This window comes from Saimiri boliviensis, chromosome 2 (assembly GCF_048565385.1).
Source record: "Saimiri boliviensis isolate mSaiBol1 chromosome 2, mSaiBol1.pri, whole genome shotgun sequence".
In the NCBI taxonomy this organism is placed as follows: Eukaryota; Metazoa; Chordata; class Mammalia; order Primates; family Cebidae; genus Saimiri; species Saimiri boliviensis.
In genome coordinates, this window is record NC_133450.1 from 32,030,050 (window position 1) to 32,050,262 (window position 20,213).

Genomic DNA, 20,213 nt, shown 5'->3' on the forward strand with positions numbered 1-20,213 from the left:
CCTCAGGTAGCTGGGACTACAGGTGTGTGCCACCATGCCCAGCTAATTTTATTTTTTGCAGAGATGAGGTCTCACTGTGTTGCCCAGGCTGGTCTTGAACTCAGGCAATCCTCCTGACTTGGCCTCCCAAAGTGTTAGGATTACAGGTGTGAGCCATCACACCTGGCCAGCCTTCACTGGTCGTTTCTGACCCAGGTATGCCATCTTGCACTTTAATCTCCTTGGTTTAGTTTGGAAACACCTCATAGTTGCTCAGACATTGCACTGTGAGTCTGAAATCTGGTTTCAGACCATCATTTTACATTTCACTAGAGGCAAATAGGGCGTTTGCTGGGCCTGTGTCCTTTGCCCTTGGACTAGTGTTCTTATCCCCACCCAAGGAGTCAGTAACCTAGCCCACCTTATCACCAGCACCAGATCTGGAGCACAACCATGGGCCTTCCTACTCAGCTCACGGATGAAGATCTTCCGTCAATGCAGGCCTAACAGCACCTTCTCCCAGGAGCTCCCAAGCCATGTGCCAAGCCCTACAGAAATGACCAATAAAACCTCCGGACCACATAGGAATTATGATCTAAACAGACCTTTTCAGCTTTTTTGTTCACCGTCATATTCTGTGGCATCGTCTTATCCTAGTCCAAGAGTTCTAGAATCTGTAGAATTGTTGAACCAAATAAAAGAAACTCTACTGCCAGCTCTCAATTAGCTGCACCGCTGGAGAGGAACAGTGATGTGGTGGATTAAAAAAAAAAAAAATTGGTTCGGTTTGACTTTGGAATGCATTGATTTTTTTTTTTTTTCAGTAGATTAACTTTTCTAATTATATTTTGCACAGCCTAGTATTAGCAGGCATTTGTATTCCCTGAGCACACAACATCTGACATCGAAAGCTGGGAGATGCCGTCCAAAAACGTGCTGGTCTCAGAGAAGAACAATGTTATGAAAAATCCACACGTGGATAATGAAGAGGAAACTAATTATGAAGTGCTCTGCAAATATTAAATCATAAGCAGAGAAGGCAAAATAGTAATTCTCTAGAGACATGTGGACAGAGTAAAAAAGTTTATTAACATTCTGAAAAGGACGGAAATTTTCAAGAATCATCATTAGTGTTAATGAAGCTTGATGAAAAAATTAGGATGCAAGGCGGGTCAATGAATTATTGGGTAGTCTTTCAAATAAGCAAACCTCAAGCAATAATACCAAAGCATTTTAAAAGAGCGTTTAAAATGAATTTTATTGTTTGAATTTTACAAGTAGTCTTTAGAGGCTTCAAACAAGAACTCTGTTGCAAAACTCTAATAAATAGCTTGCCCCAAGTCCCCAAACAAAATGTAAAACAAAATGAGAACTAAACTCAGAAGGATAAGCAAGACTTCAGAATGCTTGGATGTTAGCAGTATTTCTCATTTACAAAGAGATATCAGGCAATGTACAATCTCCTTCATACAAGTCAAAGAGAGAAAGAGACAGACAACTGAAATCTTTACACAAAGCACTCCGAAATCTTCCTATTTCCATGATAGAAATGTCACCAGAAAAAAAAAAAATCCCATGGAGAAATCACAATCAATAATGAAACTGTAGCATAAAAATCCGGTAGTGGATGTAGCGGGGAGAAGAGAGGAAAATCCATCCTGTTTCTTTCAGGGATGGAGAGAGGAAGGAATTGAGATTAATTGAGGGAGGGAACTTCCAAGCAGATGCCACTAGAGTGCTGAGCGTTCCCTTAGACCAGAGTTGCCACTGAAAGGGCAGAGAGGGGTCAGTTTAGTGACAAGTTATGAAGGCAACAAACAAAGAGGTCTCCTCAGGTCAGTCAGCACTGGTCAGCCCTATGTCTCTGTGCTCTACAGCAGTGAGGGCCTTGGAACAGTGACCCAGGGGCCCAAAGCAGCCTGCATCACAAGACAGGAAAAATAGCACATCAATAATTTCTGCAGCAGAATCCTTTGGATGGCCACAAAAGGATGCAGAAAATGCCGTGCTGCAATTTCACACTGGGACATGCAGATTTCAAAAGCCCATTCTACTATCACAGTCATTGCTCCTAACAAGCAAGGATTAAAATTCACAATTAAACATTCACTGTTAGCTTTTCCTAGTTACAAATACTGGTGAAGTCTTGCTCTGGAGAGAAAGATTAATTTAGTGATATGGTCATTTTGAGCAAGCTAGAAAACCAATTGCGTCACATTTTTATCTTTAGAATCTTTAAAACAACGTAATACTTTGACCAAAATTCATTCAAAATGCATACAGATAGTAAGTTTTTAATCTGTGGGGAATTCCTAAATCAATTAATGTTTGGAGCCAGGAAGCTGTAGAGAGGTTGATTCCAATTTAGTGGGGCTCAATTAAGCGGAAGATAAAGAAGAGTCCTGCAGCAAAAGTGGGAGCATCTCCCTGGGAGAAGCAGGAAGTGACCTCACAGTGTGGGACTGGAAAGGGGTGTGGCCTGCAGGCACTGCAGAACTGCTCTGGTTTACTGACTTGCTGATAATAACCCTGATCCTGCTGATCTCTGGAGGACAGATACAAACAGCACTAGCTCATGCACAAGTCATTCAAGGGAGGTAGGCATTTTCTCAAAGCAACTCCCTCTCCAGGCATTTTAGGGAAGAAGGTAAGGAAATATCCCTCTCTACTCCCCAAACAAGTTAAAAAAACATTCTTTTTCTAGGAATAATGACATTTGTTAGGATAACAAGGGAAAGCCTGGGTTACCTGAAATTGATAAGAAAGCAGATGGGAATAGAGGCAGATGGGCCAGGGAGCACCGTGGTCCAAGGCCCAGTTTCTTCTTAAATACATAACAGATAAAGATATTGTGCAAAAAAATAAAGACATTCACATTTTAGCAGTTAACCTTTTATTTTACTTTTTAAAATCTTTATTTCCTTTTTTTTTGTTGTTTTTCTTTTCTACAAAAGGCAGGTGATGATTGTTGATCTGCAACTGTTGTGCTGCGCACTCCCTGAAAGGGGGCGGAGTAGAACGCCGGGGAAGGTGCTCTGAGGATGCTTTCTATGGTGGGATCAGGGCTGCAGGACACGGGCTGGAGGGAGTGTCCGGCCCTTCTCCTGTCCTCCTCAGCCTTCCCTAGCTCATGTCTATGGTGTTGAAGACCCATTCCGTGAACTTCTTCAGCTTGTCCGAGGCGTTCTGGGACTCCTCCTGCAGCCTCAGGTTGTCCTCTCGCAGGTGCTGCACTTCCGCCTGAAGGTGCGCTTTGTCTTCTTTTTCCTGGGAGGGAGAGTGAAGTGGAAAGGAACGAGGAGGTGGGGCCCCACCTTGCCCAGCTCTTCTGAGAAGTAGCTATGGACCTGTTTTGATCTTTTGCCCATTTCTATTCTTCGTTCCTCCGAACACCTGTCTAAACGGCCTGGTACCAGGTACTAAGACACTCTAAGCTCAGGGAATGGGGCTTCTAGAGAGATTCAACCCTGCAGGATTAGCTGTAAGTAATCCTGGAATGTAAGTAGGTACATTAATGTGTATTTCAACGTCCTTGTTAGTCAGGACTGTCTTAAGTTTTAGACAACTCTTTTGGTGGCTGATGTCTTGATATAGTCAAGGCCACCCAAGAAACAAAACATTCAGTTCTCTTGGTAAAACAGCCCCAGTAACACCGACTAGATGGGAGTCTGGGCTACTGACACATTACACAAGGAGGAGGGTGGCCAGGAGAGGACCCAGATGGGGCTGGCTGAGGTTCAAAGCCTTTCGCAAAATAGTGAACAGCTTTTCTGTACACCTGACGCTGAACGCCTCCTTGCACTGTGTGTTCCAGTGGCAACTGAGATCCCTGCAGCCCTGGACATGTGCAGGCAAAGGGAAGACACCCGCATCTTACTTCACTACACTACTTAAAAAGGACTCTCGCCGGGCGCGGTGGCTCAAGCCTGTAATCCCAGCACTTTGGGAGGCCAAGGCGGGTGGATCACGAGGTCGAGAGATCGAGACCAACCTGGTCAACATGGTGAAACCCCGTCTCTACTAAAAATACAAAAAATTAGTTGGGCATGGTGGCACGTGCCTATAATCCCAGCTACTCAGGAGGCTGAGGCAGGAGAATTGCCTGAACCCAGGAGGCGGAGGTTGCGGTGAGCCGAGATCGCGCCATTGCACTCCAGCCTGGGTAACAGGAGCGAAACTCCATCTCAAAAAAAAAAAAAAAAAAAAAAAAGGACTCTCACGGGTCAGGGGCAGTTTGCAGGGACCGAGCAGTTAGCTTTGAGAACACGTGTTTACCTTCTTCAGATCTTCCCGAAGCATCTTCAGCATACCTTCCAGCTGGTCCACTTTAGAAGCCAGAGTGGGAGAGGAGTCTTTACTGCCGGGAACAACAAACAAAAGACCATGTTGGCAGGGGCCTCCATGGCTGTTTTTTTTAATTTGAGAAGTCTGTATTTATACAATGGTTTTCAATGTCAAATTACTCAGAATGGTGACCCAATGTGTATTTTTACTTTAAAAAAGAAAATGGTAATCTTAACAAAAGGTAATACAAGCTTGAACTACAGCCAATCAGTAGCTTCCTTTGTTAAGGATGCTGCATCTTCACGACAAAAGAATAAAGGACAATAGTGAAAATGGTCTCTTTGGCAGCACAAGAGGTACTTTCTGGCAGACACAATTGTCAGACAGTAAAATGATTCCCCGGGAGGCTCTGGGATCTCTCTGGTGGGCTAAAGGAGTTACTCCTGTGTGTGTGGGAAGAAAGCTGGGGAGGTGATGTGACAGGGCAGTCGTCTCTGGTCCCCAAGTGTGGTCTTGGCTACTCATGCAATTGCAGCTAAGGTATCATGCCTACATCTTAAACCACTGGTCTAAGTATCTTGTTAGCCTAGCCTTAATGTCTTAAATTCTGTGCTAGTTTGATCAGAAAACAATTTTCTTCTCATTTTCTCACCTTTTGTTTATGGCATGCTAATAATGCCATGCTAGTGGAGTACCGAAAGAAGCATGAGCAGGGGATGGCAGGCCAGCCAGCTAGCCAGACAGATGGCACGGCTGGGCACACTCTCACCGCAGGGTCCTATGGCTGAGAGATTGAAAACTTTTCTTGCCACATTCTCCTCTGCCTGAGTTCAAGCTGCCAAAAGTTTCCTGATTCCTGGCCAAGCCATCCACCTCCGGGGTACACCACAGAGAACCCAAAGTCTTCCATTGGGAAAGCGTGCAGCAGCCTCTCTCCAGGGCCGAGGGGGAAGAGCTAAGTGACTGAATTTTCTGGGTCATGGAGTAAAAGGTATTCTTTACCTTAAAAATCAAGGTTCACGTTAGAATTCCTGACCTCATATGAACTGTGTTGATGTCTTCTACTAACTCTAAGGCTACAACAGGCCCCAAAAGGCAAAACCCACTGTGGCACAGAATGTGGCAAGGCTGTGGGCCGATGGAGTGACCGTGACCGCCAAACTCTAAGACAGGGGTGCAATGAAAGGCTGACAATGAATGGGTTTTAAAAGGGACATGGTCAGCTGCCATCCATCAGTGCACAATATAGTACAGCAGGCTGGTCCGATTTTGGGTGGGCTGAAGGCCACAGACGTGGTAGAAAAGGGGCGGTGTGGGACAGATACAAAGAGGCTGGGGCCAGGCAGCACTGGTGTCTTTTGCAAAGCCACTGCAGCTCATCAGGACTGCAGCCGTGCTTAAAAGCATTCCACTATTCACCTCCATTTGCATTTGTTCAGTCCACGCTGACCCAAGAAAAGAGCCCATCATCATCCTCATCTGCTGATTTTTTAAATAATCCTTTTTCAGGAAAACAGTCTTGGCTCCCTCAGACTTGTCTTTCCTGGAGGCTCCTTCCTAACAAGGCACATCTGGGGCTCTCCTCCGACTCTGAGAGATCTATTTTGAAAATTCTCAGGCCGGGCGCGGTGGCTCAAGCCTGTAATCCCAGCACTTTGGGAGGCCGAGGCGGGTGGATCACGAGGTTGAGAGATCGAGACCATCCTGGTCAACATGGTGAAACCCCGTCTCTACTAAAAATACAAAAAATTAGCTGGGCCTGGTGGCGCGTGCCTGTAATCCCAGCTACTCAGGAGGCTGAGGCAGGAGAATTGCCTGAACCCAGGAGGCGGAGGTTGTGGTGAGCCGAGATCGCGCCATTGCACTCCAGCCTGGGTAACAAGAGCGAAACTCCGTCTCAAAAAAAAAAAAAAAAAAAAGAAAATTCTCAGTAGTGGACCTGATTCCTGCTCTCCTCACCCCAGCAGTGCCAGTGATGAGTGAGCGTGCCATCTCTCCTACGCTCATAACAAATGATCCGCTACTCTTGTGCCTTCTCCCTGAGAGCACTTCCTTGCAGACTTGTTCAGGGAGGTCCTCAAGCACAAGCCCCACAGTTTATCTGTGCCACTTACTTCAATTGCCTTTCCTGTTCTTGTCCGTTTCTGACCAAGTTTTATAGATACCTGGAGTTTTAATCACCCGTGAAAGGTTTTTTTTTTTCTTTCTTTTTTTCTCTTGAGACAGTCTCGTTGTGTCACCCAGGCTGGAGTACAGTGGTGTGATCTCGGCTCACTGCAACCTCTGCCTCCGCCTCCTGGGTTCAAGTGACTCTCATGCCTTGGCTTCCTGAGTAGCTGGGACTACAGGTTTGCACCACCACACCTGTAGTGTGTTTTTGGTAGAAACGTTTTGGCGTGTTGGCTAGGCTGGTTTCAAACTCCTGAGGTCAGGCAATCCACCTGCCTCGGCTTCCCAAAGTGGTGAAATTACAGGCATGAGCCACGGTGCCTGATCTCAACAGGTTTTAAGAGAAGAGATTTCAAATGAATGAAATGATTATGCAACAAGAAGTGCTTACCAAATGCTCCATGCCTGACTGACGGGATGCTTTAACATACAGAAATTAGCATACATAAATCCAGCAACCTCAAAGAGTCAGCCTATCCATAAATAGAAGTTGTAAAGTCCCTGCTCCTGACTCAGAAAAAAGCCCTCAGGACCTCAGTTATTGCCTACTTTTCCTCTTCCATAACATCTTAACACATCCTGGCGATTTAGCTTTCCAACACACAGACGTGAAGCAGCACACTGGGAGCCACTAAGACTCAGCAAGCGCGTGTACAAGCATGACCATCAGCGACACAGGGGAAGAGTCCAAAAACCCAGACTGCAGGACAACACAGCACAGAGCTTGGGGACACTTACAGTAAATGGTCTCTCCTACTTGACCCAACGGGCCCCGGGGGCATAAATGTATTATGGCCTTAAATAATGAATATTCATAATTATGGCCATATGAGTCATCAAGAATAGATTAATTATGTCTACAGTATTTAGTTACAAAGAATTCCGACTAAAATGTAAAGTGTCTGGCCCTGCAGTGATGAGCTTCCCTCAGCTCCTCCGTGTGGCTCCCATCTCCCCTCCCCACAGCTGTGGTCACTGGCAGGTGTGACACAAGGTGCAGATATACAAGGATACACAATGATATAGACTGTCCTCGCACGGGAGACCAACCTGCTGTAAGGCTTCATCTGGGCCAGAGCCTGTTCCTCCAGCTGATCACTGTTGGATGCAGCACTCAAGGGGCGATGGTTTTCATCACTAGCAGCGAAAAAAGAGGCTCTCTGGACTGGAAAGGAGAGAAGAAACCATTTAGTATTCGAAACCACACCCCTGGGCCCTATCTATCAAAGTCAACAAGTAGTCTAGTGGGCAGTCATGTCTAGTATTTCCAGTGCATCCTGCATCCTGCATCCCGCACTGGAAATCTTATTTCCCAACCCTCACAGGGAAAAATAGGACTGTTTTAGCTTTAAGAGGATTGTAGCATTGTAATTTCCCTTTAAAAAACATTTGTGAGTCAATTCCTAGTCCCCCGTTTTCCCTGCTCATCAAAGTAGCATTCTATGAAATGTTTCTCTGGAAACAGGCCTTGTGCCAAATTTCCAGACCAAAGCTTTCCACTCAGCAATGATATAAATGTATTTGAGAGCTAGTATTACGCTTCTTAAAACTTCCTGAGGTATGTTTTCCACAAGATTCCTGGCCACTCTGGTTGGCTTTAACATAAATCCATACCACCTGTGTTCCCAAACATATCAACTTAAAATTTAAGCCAAGAAAACACAATCAAATTTAAAATAATCTCCCATTAAAACCCAAAACTTACACCATTTGTATAGGAAGGAGATTGACCAACACACTGAAAAATCAAGTTAGATCTGGAAATTTCCATCTGCTAAATAAAGAGCATGAAGGTAAAAGGATTCGCTGCTGACCACTCTATGGGTGCCTGACTTAGATAGATTCTGTGGCCTGGTAAATTTCCCCCCCAAAATTACAACTTGACTAGCAATTTTCAATTCTCCCAATTAAGAGCAACAACAACAACAACAAAGCAAGAAAAATCACCTGCTATCATAATTTTGTAAAGAGTATTTAAAAACTAAAAATTTTAGAAAGATCTTTAGACTTAAGAAAAAAGTCTTCATTTAAAAAAAAGCTCTAACATAGGTGTCAAAAAAGAAAAGAAAAAAAAACCCCAGCTGACAATCTTATGTCAACATACATATACTGCACTACTTTTGTGTTTTCATGACAGTAGACAACATCATCACCAGTGTAAGCACCTGCATTTAAGAACCACCAGTGTAAAGCAAGCACATGGGTGGTAGGCTGGCAGAGACAATGCTGGCAGACAACGTGTTACTGCAAGCGGAGAGACAAGGAGAGGGGCGAAGGAGGTGCCCCACATTTGTCAGGATAGGCGCGGGGCCAAGCAGGACAAGCACTGTGATGTATCTGACTGTGTATTTAGCAACAATGTCTGCAACGTGATGAAAGACCCTCTCTGGATACATGTTCTTTTCAGTCAAGGGACAGCTGGGATTCCTCTGCCTGCTGCCCTTCCCATATACGGAGGAGGTGAGGCATTCATGTTATGAATCCTGTGGAGGAAACACCAGGTGGCATCTGATTACGTAAGATGTGCCTAAGTGTCCAGCCTAGGGGCTGGTCCCTACCGAGTGCTCAGTAACTGGTAACTTGTCTGGTGAGGCACCTATGTTGTGAGTGCGTCCAGAGAAGCAGAGTGGACAGAGACTGCTCACTCCGCCAGCCCACCACAGAGTGGCCCTGCAGGATCCTGGACTGCCCTGTTGGATTCGGTGGACTCACCCTCATAGGCTTTGGCAGCATCTACCAGGTTGGACCAATCCAAGTCTGCAGCAGCATCAGGCAGGGGCATCAGGCCAGGGTCGGGCATAGGCTGCCTGCGGGTCTCCTGGATGTCAGTGAGGGAGCTGTCCGAGGCCGAGAACTCTCCTGCAGGAAGGGAGGAGCAACAAGATGCTTCTCGTGCCTGTGGGAAAGCCACTCAAAACCCACCTACTTCCTGTTACAATAGATTTGTAAGCCATTTGCAACTATCATCAATATCCAGTTTAGCCGACTGTTTGTGGTCATTTGAAAGCTGAGTTGAACTATGCATGGGCTTCCTCTAGTCTGTCTTCATTTTCTTACAATCTCCCATCATCTCGTTTCCAGCAGTGAGTCATGGCAAAGTCAGTTTTGCACTGAGGCATTAAGTCTGCTTTTGTGAGCGGTCTGTCCACAGAAGGGCCTGGGCACTGCTGGCATCTGCTTTCCCACACAGAGTCCAGGGATTTGGGCTGGGAAGAAGGGGCCTACTTCAGCAGAGAGCTGGACTTTGGAGCCAAGCCAGGGATGTTTCTTCCTATTAGAGGGGACAATAAGGCTTATTTTTATCTGGCCTGGGAGTGGTGAGAGACAGATGGCCCATGCCTGTCCTGTGTACTATTCAGGAGCAGCCCACTGGGTTTCATGGTCAAAGGTATCCAAGCGGGTGTGAGGCAAATCAGGGGATGTGAGTGTGCTGGGTTACACGGACAGAGCTAAGACAGGAAGGTGATTTTTGGATGGAACTGGCATTATTCTTCCCAAGGATGTGGTCCTCACGAGGTATTCTTTGGATCAGTTTTGGGTTGTAGCAGTCTAACATCCCGAGCTCTTCCTAAGGGGACAATTTGTTGAACACAAATACTAAACAAATGTTTAACAACAAACTGACATCCTAACAACTAAGCTCTGCTTAGCCTGGAGTAGGGAGCAGGGAGGACTGGGCACTGAGCCACCCTGTGCCACTGAAGGCAGCTGCTACTGCTCAGGTTCGTGCAGCCAGACAACAGGAAGGGTGGGCTGCTGGGGGCCAGGGAAAGCATCGCTCATGACATGGAAATGCCCTCCATGGGCAGAAGCTGGGTGGACCAAGGGCAGAGCACACCACCCCACAAGAGGGAGCACCCTCTGAAGGTGACTGCAACACTCAGGTCCATGCAAACACACAGCTAAAGCTAAACGCTCAGCTAGAATATTAACGTGACTCTAAAAAGACCTGCTTACAAGGAGTTAAAGAGTCTCATGTATTAAGACAGCCCAGTAAGCTAGTGTATTAAGTGCTTGTTTTCCCTTTCAAATTACAAAAACTGCTCTGAAGTACAGCTGCTAGTTGTTACTGTGCTTAAAAGTAGCAAAATTATGAGTAAATGGAAGTTAAATACTACAAAATATTAAATGTTCAGTTTTAATTAAATGTGCTCCCACCAAGGGTAAGTAGGAGGAACAGATAATTCTGTGTGTCACTCACAACCCTTCTGCCCTTTTATCTCTGGGGTCCAAATTTCCATGTGGGGGATAAAAGAAGTCACCCTTCCTTATCCCCCAAACACACTTCAGTGGAAGTCACCAAGCAAGGCAGGGCTGAGGGATCAGCCCAATGAGGACTGCTTGGTTAGGATGTGAAATCACTGCAACTGCTGCCTCATTCAGGAAAACAAGAAAAGGTGATGGGAAGGGGCTCGGAGAGGGCTGCCTGTTCCCTCCTTCAGTGGTGGACTCACATGGGGCTTTTGGTCCCCGGAATCCTCGTCTGGACAATGATCATGTGTTGGAGGCAGATTTCTGGACTGCTCTTTCAGAGTGTAGGCTTCTATTACTCAGGGCCTACTCTGATATGACACATGCAGAGAAGATTTCACAAAGGGGCTACTGTTTTTACACTGCAAAGGTAAAGTTAAAAGTACAGGGAATACGAGAGCAATCAAAGTAAGGCAGGAAATTGTAGGAATAATGGAATTCAGGGAAGAGTGACCCCGATGCGGGGAGAGAAGGAGAAAACAAGGTTAAGGGCAGGAGATCACTTCCAGAAGGCTTGTTCTGGAGTCTGATGATAAAACGTGGTCATTTCATGTGCCAACCGTGGTTCATTGCAGGTGACTTCCTGGAGCAAAGAGGACCCAGATTTAAGCTGCAGGTAGATGGGGGAGGGAGCAGGGGAAGCCGGCATGATCCTTGCATGATTCCTGCCAGGGATGAGCAGGACAGGTGGGATTGTGCTGCTGAGCAGTGAGCAGGGCAGAGACAGTGAGGAACATCCATGAGCATGGACTGAGAGGTCAAAAATAAGGCAGTAAAAGCAAGAGATGTAAAGAAAATACCGCTTCAGAGAAGCAGCAGAAGGAAAAGAAATGTGGGTATGAATGGACACCAGAGATATAAAAGCTGCAGAACTCGCAAAAGGAAAAAGGACAGAAGGGAGGCAGGGTGACGTCAGCGCGTTTGGTAAATGATCAGGAACATCAGTGCGTGACAGGCATCTGCTGTGCTGGGCCACAGCTGTGAGGGGATGTATAGAGCCCTGGAATGGAGTGGGACAGAGACAGGACAAAGGGAAAGGCCAAATCTAAATCCAGAGTCCCAGAAAATGGCCCATAATGAATGTGGGATTTTGCTGGGTCACAAAGCAAACAAGGCATATATGGACCAGGTGCAGGAATATGGAGGTACTCCTTACCCACAGGCCTTTTCCTTACATAAGGCTTGCCTGGCTCACTGCATGAATAAATGAGTCAACAAACGAGTGCTTGACACCACAGGCAATTTTCTTAGTCTGGGAAAGACCAAGAGCAATGGCAAGTCTGGGTTCTTATGGTGGCTACAGAAAGCAGTGGATACAACTCTCTATGAAATAACTAATCTAATGCTAGCCAAATGTGCTCAATCATAACAGCAGCTGGCATGGTTGCTAAGAATATCAATTCCCAGCCTACTCTTTTGGGGATTCAAATTCAGTGGGTCCTGGGTCTAGTGTGGGACTCTGTTATTTCTAGCAAGCAACCTAGGTGGCCATGGTGGTATGGGATTACAGGGGAGAGAGGGCGAATAAGGGAGGGGCAGGTGTGCCGAGACCATCTGAGCATGGATACAGAACCCCTCTCTGAGCACATCGAGTGGCAGCCACATCTGGGGACACTGACCATCATCAACAGGGCTGTCCAGGCTGCAGCTGAAAGACCACTTACCATGCAACGACTTCATTCCTAAGGTGTAAGAAGGCCTTCTCAATGGGAGAGACTTGGGGAGAGAAGGGTACGTGCTACTGAAGAGGACGTCGTTGGGCAAGGCTTGGTCCAGAAGTGAAGCCCTCGAGGTGAAAAAGTGCTCCCTCTGACCACTGTAAATGCTCTCGTCCGACAGTGTTCTGTGCAAGGCCCGCCGCGAGGTGGGGGTGCTGGGGAAAGGAGACTGAGGAGAGGAGAGTGCGTGGAACTGAAAAACAGCATCGAGACAAAAGAAAGTCAATTTTCTGGTTCAGATCCCTGAGACCAAGGTTGGGGGAGGGTGCGATAACCAAGTTACTGCTCCCGACACACCTCCAGCAAGGCAGCTTCAGGGCCCATCATCTATTTCTACATCCGCAAGGAGCTAACCCAAGAGTTCCTGGTCATTATTCCTCATAGCCTGGCATGCTGCCTGCAGTCTATCAGTGCTCTCTATGTGATTCAGGTAAGTGATTAAGGGGACCTATCAAGACCGTATGTGGTTAAAAACAAGACTTTAAGATCAGACAGATGTGAGTTTTATTTGAATCCCATGTCTTTGACCAAATCATACAATCTCTCTGAGCCTAATTCCTCATTTGTAAAATGGGAGCACAAAACCTCTCAGGATTACCACAGGGATTAAACAAAATGCTGGAATGAGCACAATGGCTGGTGTCAGTGGCATGATGAAATGGTGTTACCACCCCTGGGAGAACAGACAGCCACAGTGCCAGGAGGGTATCCTGACAAGCTTGTCAGATGATAACATGCTTGCTGGGCAACAAGGGTATTTGATCATCAAAACACATGAACTCACATGGCAGGTAGCATTTGATTAACTACTAACTTACGCCAACTGAACCTATCAAGGTAGATACACTTCATGAGTTTCGGAGAACATTTATTTTTTGAAGATGCACTTCTATTCACGAACTAAGAATAGGGTAGGCTGAGCGTAGTGGTTCATGCCTATAATCCCAGCACTTTGGGAGGCTGAGGTGGGCAGATCACATGAGGTCAGGAGTTTGAGACCAGCCTGGCCAACACGGTGAAATCCTGTCTCTAATAAAAATGCAAAAATTACCCAGCTGCGGTGGCGTGCGCCTGTAATCCCAGCTACTCAGGAGGCTGAGGAAGGAGAATCGCCTGAACCCGGGAAGCGGAGGTTGCAGTGAGCTGTGATTGCGCCACTGCACTCCAACCTGGGTGACAGAGCGAGACTGTCTCAAAAAAAGAATAAATAAATAAATAAGAGGGAAGTCTACTTTATAAATGACAAATAATTACACATTTATCTATACATGACAAATAGTTCCAGATAGATCTCTCTCTTATTGACACCTTTTGCCTTTGTGACCAAATTTGATTCTACTTGAGATTTTTTTCCTGGAAATAGCAAGCTTCTGAAAATCCCTTGCACTGAAGAACAGGACACACTTAAAAATATTTAAATATACGGCAACCGGAAGAGTCAAAGAGCATTTGGCCCATGAACAATAAAGTTATTATTATTCAGTTCCTCTGAGGCCACCGTCTGCCCCTATAGGGGAGACAATGTGGAGCGCAGGTGAAGATGTGAAGAGGCTGTCCCTGCTGACTGAAAGCCACCCTGGGACTTCCCCTGACACTCTGAAGGGGCAGGAAGAGAGAACAATTTAGCAAATGCTCCATTCAGTGGGCTGATTACAGACCCAGAAATCCACAGTGGATAGACAGGGCCTAGCCTGCTTCCACTCAATGAGCCAGGAGTGAATCAGGTCCAAGCCATTCTCAGTGTGGTAAGCACAGCTGCTGCATAAACACCAAAAGATGATTAATCAAACACATTGTGGATATAACCAAGGTGTGACCAATTGGGCCAAAAATTATGTTCACTTTAAAAAAAGATTCATGATGAATTAAATCCAAGGTACATATGTACTTGTCTAGAAAACTAAACTGCTGTGCTAAAAGCTTTGAGAGAACTTGGAATGAAAACTGACAATTTCCCTTCTCTCTTTGTGGAGAAAAGTGTGCATTAGAGCCATTATACGGCTTGCTGACTGTAATTTTCTTAAAAAATAAAACCAGATTAAAAATAAAACCAAATAAAAACATCTCCACCTGCAAGGTTCTAGGACTATCACATAAGGCTCCTGCCTGCCAGGTCAGAGCTCAGATTCCTGTATTGAAAAAACTGCTGCTAAATAGTTTTCAGCACCTCAGTTTTAGTAAAGGGATTTCCTTTTCCAGTATCCCCACCCTGATGGTTTTACAGGTGTGAAATCCTCCACCAATTCTAGTTTCAGCCTCTTTCAGAAATGTTAATATGCTTCAAGGCCATGAACAGCTACCTTGAAGAGCTCCTTTGAGCAGACAAAAGAAACTTCTTAGGAGAAGTTAAAACACCCTGCACCAAAGGAAGGCAGGACAGGAAGCAAAGGAAGTAACCTGCCTGGAGGCATGCTGCTCATTAACAGGAAGGAGGACCCAGCCTTGTCCAAGAATGCCAGAACGGCCCCTCGCCCCATCCTTTTCAACTCCAGTCTTAAAGGTATACAGAACTATCCACTTCCCAAGAGCAGCCCCTGCCTGCCTTGCCTGTGATTACCCAGGAGCACTGCCTGGTGCTGCCAGCACTTGGAAAAGAGTCACAGTGGAGTGGGACGGCAGACCTGGAAGGGATTTCAGAGGCCATTCAGGAAGGAGGCTGGTTCTGACTTGTGCTCCGAGGAGTCCTAAGGGTTTCTTATAGCACCACTGCTAGGGAGAGGTTCAGGTGGGACCCAGGAGTCCAGGCCATCCCACCCCTCCCATAAGAAAAATTCTGCTTTCTAAGTTCTATATAATGTGGTTCCATGTGTGATTAAAAAAACAAAAAGGCTTCCTGAGCTTTAAGACTAGCGGGGCACCACTGATCTCCTTTGGTCCTCTATCTCACAGTTGAGGAACAGGGCCTGGAGACGTGGCAATTTGCTTCATGCCAGTCTCCTGTTCTCTCATTCTTTTCAGTGCCCCTGGCTATTAGTGACATGTGTCACCTGCACTCACAAGAAGCTCTTCCTAAATACTGGAGCCACACGAAGCCTCTTCCTTTGGTGTATACCTGAGAGCATTGGCACTACTGTCTCTTCACTTGTCAGACTGTATGCCACCCTTGGGGAAAATAAGGTTATCCCGTCTCTACTTGCTGGTGAGGTTTCTTAGAGTGCTGCAGCTCTGCCACTGTTCTTGAGGTCCATTCTCTGCGGGCAAATGAGCCTGGGAGTGACCCTGCCACTCGGTATTAACAAAAGCTCATAGGTAGTACTGGCTATCCAGGAAAACCAGCATGGCACATGAGTGGCTTCGGAGTGTCATAGCCCAGAGCTGGCCAGGATGCTTAGTACCCTGAAGCCTGAGGCAGCAGCTTGGAGCCTTGAGCCAGGAGTGGCCTAGAAGACCTCTCAAGGGCATGCCAGCCTTACTGACACAGCAGAGCCTCCAACATTCAGATGACGACTCTCAGAAGACAAAGGGAGCTACTAAGCTGAACTCACCTGAAACTAAACCTGCTCAAAGAAGATGAAACTGGAGAGAGAAAACCTGAGCCCATTCCCAGTTCCTGCTTACAGCCTTCTCACTGTGACAGTTTAGACAGCAGAAGCACTTTCTTCACAGAGTCTCACAGTAACACAGTCACAACATAAAGAAATCACACTCCTATTTCAAATAGGAATGCTAAAGTAATTCATTTCGGAAATAAAAGCCAACACCTTGAATAAGGACAAAGTCAGACATTTGCGTTCAACTATTTCTACTGCATAAGTAAATCAAAAGAATGAAGGCTCTGAGCTTGCCTCTTGCCAAAAATATTAAACTAGGAATTGGAAGAAAAACTCCATTCAAGGCAGGTTTTATTTTCCTTTAACCTCAAAGGAAACATCTGAAATAATTTTTTATTTTGAAACTGGTGCTTAAACATTTTAATATACCTCTTTGGGTTTTGATGGATAAAGAAGTTTCAAGCACTATCTTTCACAAGGTTGCTAAGGAAACCGTTTGTGCCCTGAATGATGAGTCAGAACTGTTAAGTGCCGGCTTATGAGACAGAAATTACAGAAATCAAGAATGGCTACATCTGTACAAGGATTTATTAACATAAACCATGTTAATAAATCATTTATTTCTCAGCAAGACCCTAGAGTGGTCCTTGAGGGTATATTCAGTTCCTAGGAAATGTTGATTTTTTGGGTTAGGGGTTTATCTGGCCTATCTAGGAGATGTATGCACACGCACACACACTCTAGCATGGTGCTGGGACAGCCTGAAGGCTACACCCCCACACAGCTGCTCCAGCCCGCCACGCCTCTTGCACTCTGATCACAGTTTGAAGCTGGTGTGTGGTTTAGGAAATAGTCTAGCTTCTAGCTTCCATTTCAATCAATTTAATTCTCAAAGTTCTTCTTAAAGCCTTCTAGTCTCTTCAAATAGACTGCAAATCATCCAAGAACCTAGAGATCAGAAAACTTCAAAGTTTGCTGCCATGATCTTTCTGGGGGTACAGTACCTTCTGCCAGGAGACCCAGAAAACCTCAGACAGAAATATCTATACTCAGAGTGACATACCTTCAGGTCCAGCTCAATAAACACCCATTCCAATCCCCAGGAGTGTGAGACTCCACACTTAGAAGACCAGAAAGGAGACAGCCGTAGGCGAGTTTTAAAGGTCCTACAAGCTGTGGCGAGTATACCAATTTTTCCATGTGGTCACATAAAGGTCTGGATGACACACAAACATACACACTGGACAGGTATTCAGGACTTGGTACACAGAGACTGAATTTTAGAGACTGAAGACATTTTTAGTCTGGAATTCGGAGAGCAAAACAGAAGGCTGTATGAAGTCAGGAGAGTCTGGAACGTTCTGAAGGTGTGCAGGTAGACTTAGACTGCGGGACTGAAGAAGCAGCTGTGCGTTTCCTTTTGGGGTGTGATCATGGCAGTGACTATTGCAGGCAGTTCTGCAATAGTCTGAGTGAAGAGCTCATCATGTAGGGCCAGTAGGTTTGCTGGACACTGTCACTAGCAAACAAGGCCATTTCTGAGAAGAGGAGGAGCCTCTGGGAAGAAGACACTAAAGCCCTTATAGAAAAAGTTCTAGCTTTCCACAGGAGCCACAGGCGTCTCTGCAGAGTTTCTAAGAAGCCATATCACCTAAGTGATGTTCAGGGAATCATGCACTCTGAGCAGGATGCAGTAGAAGAATCAACAGCTGTAGGGTTAGGACCAAGTTAAAAGAAACCATGACTAATGAGACGTGGCTGCAGGGACAGAGCATTGTCAAACACTGTGGACTAGTTATGGGGAAATGGGATGATAGCAGGCAGTGAGACTCAGTAAAGAGCAGTAGTAACGAACCCTTTCTGGAAAGTGTGACTATGGTTAACAGCCCCATCATGTCTGGCTTGTTTCTAATTGCTATCTACCCTGAACTCTGTCTTGTACCTTAAAATTCTTCTGTGATTCAGGGGTTGGGCTTTCAAGGTCGATCAGTTTCTTTAGATCTTCTTCAATGGTGGACTTGGAGGTTGGCTTAGGAGATGCCCGGAGGTCTCTGGTTGAGGCACGCAGCCTGGTGTGGGCTATTTCATTGCCATCACTCTGGTGACGCCTGGAAAGAAAGGGAAGAGAAGATAGATACCAAGGCAATAAGGTTGACTCGAACGCGATGGGCTCCAAAGGATGTAAGTCAATCGAGAAGTATTATGTGGAGAAACAGATAATTACTTGTGTTTATATCAGAATCTACTCATATAAATGCTTACTGAAGAAACAAAACCAATTTGAAACACAAAATAAAATCTGATGAATAAGTCATTTGTTTAAAGCAGGTGTCCCCAAACTACAGCCCGCGGGCCGCATGCGGCCCCCTGAGGCCACTTATCCGGCCCCCCCACTGCACTTCAGGAAGGGGCACCTCTTTCATTGGTGGTCAGTGAGAGGAGCACAGTATGTGGCGGCCCTCCAACGGTCTGAGGGACAGTGAACTGGCCCCCTGTGTAAAAAGTCTGGGGACACCTGGGTTTAAAGAAAGCTATTAGTTTTACTAAGCCAAAATTACCAACAGACTTACTCAAAGACCACAGAGTATACATCCAAAATGCAAACTTTGCACAAACGAAAACAAAATAATTGACTCATTTAATTTTTTCCTGTACTACCTTGTCAAAAAGGCCTTTATTTTCAGGGGTACTCACTCACTTTCTAATATTCCCTCTGGTGCCTACTGGCCTAATTAAGAATTACATGGGAAGGGCTGTGATTGACATAATCAAAGGGAGGACTGGTATGGTCTTAGCACTAGAGGGGCAATTATTCTGAAGTGTATTCTTCAAACACATCCTTTTCGAGATGTAAGATTCGCAAATCCTAACATTTTGCAACACATCTAAGGAATGAGGCAGAGAAATAATTTAAGAAAATTTTACTTAGGAAAAAAAATAATCCCACCAACAGACCAACTCCTCCCAACCCCCTGGCCTGGCCTCTTTTGTTGCAAGAGATCTCTTCAGATTCTTCTGTTGTCATGTTAAAAGCAAGCCACCAGCAAGGAAGCAAAATGACTCTTACTTTCTCGTATCCATAAATCCCACAGAGTTTATGGTTCCTTCAGGCTTTTTCCATCCAATTAGGTACTTGCTAGTAGCGCCCTGGCGAGGGTAAAAACTTCTAGGACCCGAGGAGGAGGAGGAGGAGGAGGAGAAGGACGGTGCGAGCTGTGAGGAGGCGGCTGGATGAAGCTCTTCTTTAGGTGAACTGCGGGCACTGGTGAAAACCACTGGGCTGGCAGAGTGTCGGGAGCTCATGGTACTGAGGAGAAGCAGGGCAAAGACGTGTTCATCAGGACCATTATGTCAGCTATAAAAGTGTTGTTCAGGGTAGAGGTGATGGTTGGGTTGAACAGGAGTGAATTTTTCATAAACTATTAATGGTGATGGCTGGCTGGCCTTCCTGGCTTTCTCACTATAATTTAAATGTCTGCTCTCCAAATCACAGATGGCCACTAGGGCTTAGTCTGCACTTTAAGTTAAAAAGTAAAAATAGTTAAGACTGTCAGGGACACCTTCAAACACACCGGCACCACTGACGTTTGTCACAGGGGAGTTCAACAGTGGCCACAGACAGGAGAAAGAGAAGTGAAAGGTCCAGTCATCTCCATGCCTCTGTCTTGGTTTCCTCATGACTAGGGATTGTGGTAACACTCTCTAGGACCAAGCTGAGGAGGGGAGAGGACACTGAATCAGGGGTCTGGCTCTTCAGACTCACATCCAAGGCCAATGGGCACAGTGAGCGCTCCCTCCCCACGGTAGCTGACGTTTTTATCAGCTCTAGAAGCTGCTCATCAACATATTTCAAACACTGGTTAAAGATTACATAACTAGGTCCAGGCATGGAGGATCACCTGAGGTCAGGAGTTTGAGACCAGCCTGGCCAACATGGTGAAACCCTGTCTCTACTAAAAGTACAAAAATTAGACAAGTGTGGTGGGGGGCGCCTGTAATCCCAACTACTCGGGAGGCTGAGGCAGGAGAATCACTGGAACCTGGGAGGCGGAGTTTGCGGTGAGTGGAGATTGCGCCATTGCATTGCAGCCTGGGTGACAGAGGGAGACTCTGTCTCAAAAAAAGATTACAAAACTGAAGTCTACGTGGCTAAAGAGTCCAAAACTCAGGGGTTTCAGGAGTTCCAGAACAGAAAAAGGCAGGATTTTCAAAATAAGAGATGAGAGTTTTAGACTAAAACTTGAGTTAAAGGTGGAAGGCTTTTCATTGCAGGATTTCCATACTTCCTGCCCAGTGGTCTCACAGGACCACACTATTTGAG

The 20,213-nt window shown here is 45.9% G+C and overlaps 1 protein-coding gene across 17 annotated transcripts in view; it reads right to left on the reverse strand.

Annotated features, from left to right (window-relative positions):
- Positions 1 to 1,210: 1,210 nt before the first annotated feature.
- Positions 1,211 to 20,213, reverse strand: part of SIPA1L1 (signal induced proliferation associated 1 like 1) — a 391,460-nt gene continuing 372,457 nt past the window's right edge. For all 17 annotated transcript variants that reach the window (XM_074393047.1, XM_074393044.1, XM_010335233.3 and 14 more), the window contains 7 exons: positions 18,960 to 19,199; positions 17,835 to 18,000; positions 12,348 to 12,594; positions 9,145 to 9,291; positions 7,483 to 7,597; positions 4,255 to 4,336; positions 1,211 to 3,246 (listed from right to left, as the gene is read on the reverse strand). In XM_074393047.1, coding sequence (XP_074249148.1) covers positions 3,103 to 3,246; positions 4,255 to 4,336; positions 7,483 to 7,597; positions 9,145 to 9,291; positions 12,348 to 12,594; positions 17,835 to 18,000; positions 18,960 to 19,199 — 1,141 coding nt within the window. In that variant the 3' untranslated portion in view covers positions 1,211 to 3,102. The remainder of the gene's footprint in view (positions 3,247 to 4,254; positions 4,337 to 7,482; positions 7,598 to 9,144; positions 9,292 to 12,347; positions 12,595 to 17,834; positions 18,001 to 18,959; positions 19,200 to 20,213) is intronic.